This window comes from Dromaius novaehollandiae, chromosome 6 (assembly GCF_036370855.1).
Source record: "Dromaius novaehollandiae isolate bDroNov1 chromosome 6, bDroNov1.hap1, whole genome shotgun sequence".
NCBI lineage: Eukaryota > Metazoa > Chordata > Aves > Casuariiformes > Dromaiidae > Dromaius > Dromaius novaehollandiae.
Genome location: NC_088103.1, coordinates 15,981,679 through 15,989,039, shown reverse-complemented (window position 1 = coordinate 15,989,039; position 7,361 = coordinate 15,981,679). Strand labels below are relative to the sequence as shown.

At 45.0% G+C, this 7,361-nt stretch overlaps 1 protein-coding gene across 4 annotated transcripts in view; it reads left to right on the top strand.

Moving 5' to 3' along the window:
• Positions 1-2,017: 2,017 nt before the first annotated feature.
• Positions 2,018-7,361, top strand: part of WAPL (WAPL cohesin release factor) — a 74,741-nt gene continuing 69,397 nt past the window's right edge. For 2 of the 4 annotated variants that reach the window (XM_064513743.1, XM_064513741.1), the window contains exons 1-2: positions 5,200-5,225; positions 5,828-6,351. In XM_064513743.1, coding sequence (XP_064369813.1) covers positions 5,215-5,225; positions 5,828-6,351 — 535 coding nt within the window. In that variant the 5' untranslated portion in view covers positions 5,200-5,214. Of the gene's footprint in view, positions 2,416-5,199; positions 5,226-5,827; positions 6,352-7,361 lie in introns of those variants that run through there. The other 2 variants (XM_064513742.1, XM_064513744.1) reach the window with 2 other exon arrangements.

Sequence of the window (7,361 nt, the reverse complement as noted above, 5' to 3'; positions counted from 1 at the left end):
TAATGATGCTAGGTACGGCATGTGCTAGGAAAGCTGTAGAAGATGGGAAACTTGAAGACTTAAGATGGCTGCTTACCTCTCACTGCTTTCCTTGTGGAGGCAAATGCCAAAAAGGAGTGTTTTGTGTGTTTGTTTTTTGTAGAGGGAGATGGCAACTATCAATAATAGAATTCCACAAAAGGAGCAAGATGCCTGTTAAATTCCTTCCTTTGGGAGAATTAAACTTACCTACTGCCAAGAGTAGATGGGATTTAGCTTATATTTGCTCTGTCTTGGTATTTGCATATTTGAGGTAAGCCAGATAAAATAGAAATAGTGAAGCTTAACATGTTATTTGCCAACTTACTAAGTTATTTGGTGTAAAATTTTCAAAAGTATTTAGAGTAAGGTAGGTGTTAGAAGAATCAGCCCATCTCTCCTGTTCTTGAACAGCTTTCAAATAAGTAAAAGGTTTTATTAGCCTTATAGCCTTTTGCTGGTACCTAAACTAGGATAGTCAGCATGTAAGTTAGGTTAAACTTACCCTCTATTAGTCATGTGAAATGTCATCATGACCATGAAACTGCAGTGCTCTAGATTGCTGTATGTGGGGATCCACAGAGCCTAGAAATACTGTTGGAGATACCCCAACCCCTGTGGACAAGCTTCGTATGTGAGTGCTTTCAAACAAACTACTGCTAGCCAGTGACTATTACTATACTGCAAAATCTTCTAAACTGCCACTTCTCAGTGACTTAAGTAGCAGTAGTTCATGCTTTAAGATTTATATTTTTTTTCCAAATGCTTTTAGAAACTATTCCCAAACAGTTTGTTGGTTTTATTTCCTTACTCTGGCTGAATTCCTTAGGCTTTCTGGTTCTCAGGATACAGTTGTTTTTGCTGTAATGAAGTCCACAGAGCCTGACTCCTGTACCTGAGTTGTCACCATACTGTTTTTTCCTCTAATATGTCAGTTAGTCACAAAATAAGATTTTTAAACTCCTGCAGTAGAATGCAAAACTCAGACTGGTTTACCTGTTCATTTTACTCTTGAAGTTTAAACAAGCTCATCAGTAGCTCTGATACAAAAATAGTCATCAGAAGGGGCGGGAAAAAGCCACTCACCCGTTTGTATTCAACTTGTGTGTTTTTAAATCTGTAACCTGTTTTTAACAGCTCTTCAATAACAGAGTAGGGTGGTTAAGATATAAATAATCTTTTAAATCTTGCTTAAAGCACAATGAGCACCTCTGTCATATTGCAGATCAGCCTGTACTTCTCACCACAAGGCCCTGGCCTACTTTGTCTTCACTTTCTCTTTCTAGCAGCAATTGTTTAGTGCCTGTTAAAAAGCACATTTGGAGTGTTTGTTCTTTAAAAATACTGCCTAAAAATTGTCAGCACCTCAATAGGTGTTGTGTAAAGGCAGAAAACTGGTTTATGACAGGATCATTAAACAAGACTCTTGCATGTCTATTAAAAACTATTAATTTTGCATTGGTTGAAGAAAAGGTAAAAACTAAGGAAAAAAGTCTTGATTCTTAACTACCGTTTCTGAGAGGACCCTAAGCTCTTCTGTGCAGGCCTGTGTTTTGGGTTTTTTTTTTCCCTCTGCTTAGTTTCCAGTGTCGAGGGCCTGTATTTTAAAACCTTTCCTCAGATGACAGATGGCCGGTAGGAGGGCCAGCCTGTGAGGCTGTTTTTAGGCTCCAAGGGTGGCGGTGGTCGCTCTCCCAGGGGGCGGGCGGCTCGGACGCGGCCCTGCTCTCCGCGGGCAGCACCGCCGCTGCGCGTGTGCCTGTGTTGCGGTGGCCGCCGCGGCCTGCTCGGGCCCCGCGCCACGCCGGGCCGCACCGCTGCCGCCGCCGCCCGCAGCGCCCCGCGGGTAGGCCGCGCCCGGCTTCGCCCTGCTGCCGCCCGCCGCGCCGCGCCGCGGCCGGGCCGGAGCGGCGCAGCCCCGGCCGCCGGGGTCGCCCCCTCCCCCCACCGGCCGCCAACTACAACTCCCGGCAGGCGCCGCGCGGGGCGGGCCCGGCGTCAGCGGGGCGCGCGCATGCGCGGCGGCGCGGCCGTCGGTTGAGTAAGGCGGGGTACGATTGGCTGCGGGCGGCGGCCGGGTGCGGGACGCGCAGTGACGGAAGGAGCGGGGGGCAAATGGCGGAGAGATGGTCCCGGGCCCTGTCCCGAGCGCGGCGATAATCCCGGCGCGGAGGAAGCGGCGCCGGAGGAGGCGGCGCCGGGGGCCCTAGCGCCTGCGCCCGCCCGGGAGGCCGCCGCCGCGGGGGGAGGGCCGGGGAGCCGGAGCAGCCGGAGCCCCGTCGGCGAGCGCCTGTCGCAGGCGGCGGATCGGCGGCAGGAGCCGCGGCGAGAGCCACTTCCGCGGCGCCGCCCGCCCGCAGCCCCGCGCCGGGCCGCGCCGACCCCGCTGACGCCGAGGTAGGTGCCGCCGCGGCCGGGGGCGGCCGCCTGAGGCCTGCGCGGGCCGCGGCGGCGGAGCAGGCCCGGCCGGGAGGCCCCTGGCCCTCTGCCGCTTCCGGGGCGGCGGCGCCCCCCGCTCCGCTCCGTCCCGTCCCGTCGCACCCCCGCCCGGCGGGGCGGTTGGGGCGGCCGCGGCGGGACTTTGCTCGGGGGCGAAGGGCGGCCGGGCCGGGCCGGCTCTGCCCTGCCCTGCCCTGCCCTGGGCGGCCTCCGCGCTGGGCCTCGGCGGGGCGCGGGCCGGGCCGGGGGGTGCTGCGACCCGGCCGGGTTTTCTCCGTGGCGGGGGAGGGGGCCCGCGGCAGGGGAAGTGACATCAGGCGCGGCCGGGCCGCGCGGCGGGGAGGGCCCGGTTCCGCTCCCCCCCCTCCCCCCCACTGCAGGGGGAGGGGAGAGAGAGGGGAGGGGAGGGGAAAAAAAAAAGAAAAAGAAACTGTCACCGTGGGATTTCATCAGCTGCTCCTGCCTCCGTGCATTTAACCTATTTTCCCTTCTTTCGGTTATGTAAGAGGGACGGTGTAGGAAGGAGCGGCGAGCAAAGCCCGCTGATGTGCTGGCTTTGCTGTTGTCGGCTGTTTGTGTCCAGCTGGGGTAACTCTGGAAAATGCGGGAGGCTTATTTTCCAATTTGTGCTTGTATTTGCCTTGCTTGCCCCACTCCAAATACTGCGGTACAGTGTGTGGCAAGGAGGGAGGCAGGGAAGGGAAATGCAGTGAAATTGGCCAAGTTTATTATTTCGCACTGAGTGAAAAGTAAGGCAGAATTATAAGTAATGCATAAAAATACCTTTCTGTTGATATTCTGACTTAAAGAAGTACATATGTCTCTCCTTATCTTCAGTCATAGCTCAAGCTATGAGTTTATAGCGGAGGATATTTTTTTTTCCCCAGATACTCGTTGTTTAACCAGTTTTACATCATGCAGCCTATGTATATTTGAGCATTGGCATTTTTATTCAAACCTTCTTTAGAAATGATTTTAATTTTTAATCTTGTGAATAGGGCAGTCTAGATTGTAGAGCTCTACTTACTGAAAATGAAGTGCTTTTGACTACAGAAGTCTTTTCTCTAAAACTGAACAACACAAGTCATAATTTAAACCTGCTATTACTTTTGCAGGCACTGAAAATGCAAAGTGTTGGAAATGTTTATTTAAGTCAGGGTTTAGGAGAGGAAAATGTGCTTGTGGTGAGCAAAATGAATTTTTCCTGATAGTTACACAGAAATTCAAATGTTATTAAATAGTTCATTTTGATTTTTATAGCTGTAAAAACTGGCCTAGTAGGAAATATTTTGATTTCTGTTACAAATTGTTTCAAACAGCAGCAAAATAAAACTAATAAATGTGATTTGTTTTGCTGTTCATTTTCTAAAATATGTGGGGAGATCCTAGTTTCACTCTTGGGTGGAACATAGGAAATTGGCGCTAATTACAGGGGAGTGAAGACAGTAGTTTGATGACCGAGTGTTTGGAGCGCCACACAGTATACAGGTGATGCTGTGGGAGTAGGGGTTAGACAGGGCAGGAGAACGGGGGGTCTGCTAGTGGCGCTTGCTGTTTAGTTGAAGTCTAAGTAGCAAGTAGAAGTCTGCAGAATGGTGTTTCAGGGCAGAGTTCTGGCCAGTACATGAGCAGCATGTGCCTTTACCATCCATCTGCTAAACTGCTGGGGAGATGAATGTTCCCCAGTGTGGTTGTTTCTGGATCTTCTGTGCTGCAACACCATCTGGCTGGTAAACTTCTAAAACTTAGTTTTTAATTCACCTGTGCCCACAGATGACCCTATGAATTGCTTGGTTTGTGTCATAAGTGAAGCTTGGCCTGGTCTGATAAAGGGAGACTATTATTAATGAGACGATCTTGCTAGGCTGAAGCGATAGAATGACATTTCTGCAAAACAGTCTGGCTGTTTTGGCAGAAGCAAGTCCAGTACTTCAGGTTGAGAAGCAGCGTGTATCAAGATGAAAACTCAAATATGAAAGAAAGACAGTACAGCACCTATTCATGGGAATAAAAATAGTTTTCTCTAAGAAATGTATGGTGTAATGAGGAATTTTTTTAATGAAGTTTTTTGAACCTTTTTAAATATACTTTATATGAAAACAGTTGGCACTTTAAAAGTTTTATTTCTTTGATTCTGTAGGTTAAAGAAATGCCTTTTTTTTTTTCCTTCTTAACAGACTTTTCTCCACCATGGAGACTGCTTTCAGACAAAAGAGATGGACTTGATTAGAGTCATACTGACTATATTAAAAAAAAAAAAAAAAAAAAAAAAAGACAATCCAATTTCCTATTCATGTTGGGGCTGAAAAACTTAATAATAGAAAAGTAAATGATAGAGATTCAGGTTTACAAAGTAGATACACTAGCTTTATGTTTTATATTGTTGTTCGTCCAGTAGCCAAAGTATTTCTTTTGGCAAAAAGACAGACTGGTTTGTCTTCTTTCTTGGATCAAACAAAAGCAGCAATAGAACACACCAAGGGAACTGGTTAAATGTGTTCGTGTTTAATCTGTTTAAATATAAACTTTATTCTTCTGACAGAGCAAGCTCTGAACTGGGCTACAGTTATAACAGCCAGTAAACAGTGATCGTTTGTGCTTGTCTGCAGTAGGTATCCTCCATGTTCTTTGAAACTCATTTAGAAATGTCTGTTCCTGTCTCTTCACCAAATCGAACCCACTTGTGGGGGACTGTTATGTACTGGTCTTGGCCGTGACCACGCAGATGTGATAAACCACAGCATATTACCAAATAATATGCTTACCAAGTAAGCCTGAGCTTTTAAGAAGAACATGAGGTGAAATTGTCATTGTTATTTATGATGAATTTCTATTTAAAACATCTATAGAAAGTTGGAATATTTTCACAGTCCCTTTATTTTTAACTACAGAGCCTTTTTAAAATGATACTGCATTACTGGATTCTAGCAGAGTGCTGCATGTTCAGATGTAGTGAAAATATTGTTTTGTTTTCTGCTGACGTTTCATGAAAGCAGTGCCATCTATACTTGGAGATATAAACTAGAAGAAAGAACATAGCAAAAATAATGCATTCACAGCAGATTCTTCTTATGGATTCATTGTGCAGTATCTTTATTGGATTCATTGTGCAATATCTTTATTTTGTAAATGCAAGTAACTGAATTTCAGGTTAAGTTGATAGGTATGAAGCTTGTTGTAGAAAATGTTAACAGATAATGATGTTCACTTGTGAATAAATTCAGTTAGTCTGTAGAAAGAAGCTGAGGATGTGCCCATTGCTAATGTGAAATGTGAATGTCTGGTGCTTGTAGGTCCACTAAAGGATGGAAATGCGATCATTTGTACTAAAGAGTTAGTAAAGCTATGTTTCTTCTTTCTTCTCCAACAGAGAATATGAAACAGGAGCCAAAATGACATCCCGATTTGGAAAGACCTACAGCAGGAAAGGGGGAAACGGCAGTTCAAAGTTTGATGAAGTATTTTCCAACAAACGGACCACCCTCAGTACAAAATGGGGAGAAACCACCTTCATGGCCAAATTAGGACAGAAGAGGCCCCATGTCAAACCAGATATTTCCGAAGTTCCTAAAAAACCCAAAGTTGAAGATGAGGTAACAGAGGATCCATTTGGATTTGACAGTGATGAAGAATCTCTTCCCGTGTCTTCAAAGAATGTGTCACAGGCTAAAAGCTCCTCTCAGCTGGAACCCAGTGAGGCTGCTCAGTCTGAGGACTTCACTTCTCTACTTGAAGCTAACAGCAGAATTAATCAGCCAGACAGCGGAGAAGACATTGTGTCCAGCAAGTGCATATCTTTTGATGATACTGTTCCTGGCTTAAAAGAAAAGAGCACAAGCAAAAATGTGGATGATGGAGAATGCAAAGGCAGCAGTGCTAAACTCATAACTGCAGGTACGTTTACCCAACTGTCTAAATAGTGTTGTTACCCTCTAATTTTGTTGATCTACATTTAGGATTAGTGCTTTCTGGGGTTAGTTAAATGTTCTAATCAAACCTTGGGTTGGCTCATTTTTCATCTCATTTAAACTATAAGCACAAAGAAACATTATGTATGTTATGCATTGATCTGAGACCCTTGGTACTCTATTCCTTATGTCTGCAAATTCAAATATCATGCTTTAAGTTCAGCATAGTATGTTAGCCCACCTTGCACAGAATGGAATAATTACCTTCCTTTTCTTCGATTTGTTCTGAGCTCAGTGTTTTCATGTCTTTTTAGTATGTGGTATCATAAAGAGTGAAGGTTTGGTAGTAAATAGAATGTTATAGTCTTAAGATACTGGCTCTAGTTTAGTGCAGGTAAATGGGGATGAAGCTTACTACCTGTCTGCTTAATGATTTGTATGGAAAAAGTGGGTGCTGTGAATTAACATGTTTTTTACCAAAATATGTATGTAAAAAGCTTCAGACATACGAAATGGAGCTCTGTCAAACTCTTAGTGGGGCTATTTTCAGGCCTCAAAGTGTCTTTTTATATGATATCTTTTTGATTTTGAGTGAGAATGCACAAACCCCATGGTGCTGAACATCACTATAATTTTGTTCAAGTCATTCTGGGGCAAGATCCGGTGCCATTATATTTCATTAGAAGTTTTCATATAATGGGCCGATTAAACTGCAATTCCTAAAATTGGACAGATGATGAAGGAGATGACACCTACTGACTTGCTCTGGATTGTCATAATGAACTTTAATGAGAAGAACTTACGTAACTTTGGAGTCTGAGGTAAAGTTAATTTATCCCTGGGATCAGAAATTTGAGTGGACTTGTTATACAGTAGACAAGATACTGAATAGTGTAAGACTAATGATGATAAACCAAAGATAAACCAAAAAAATGCTGATGAAACTGTAGTCTGTAAGAAAAAAATGGTAGGTTATATAGTTTGCTCTCAATTTTA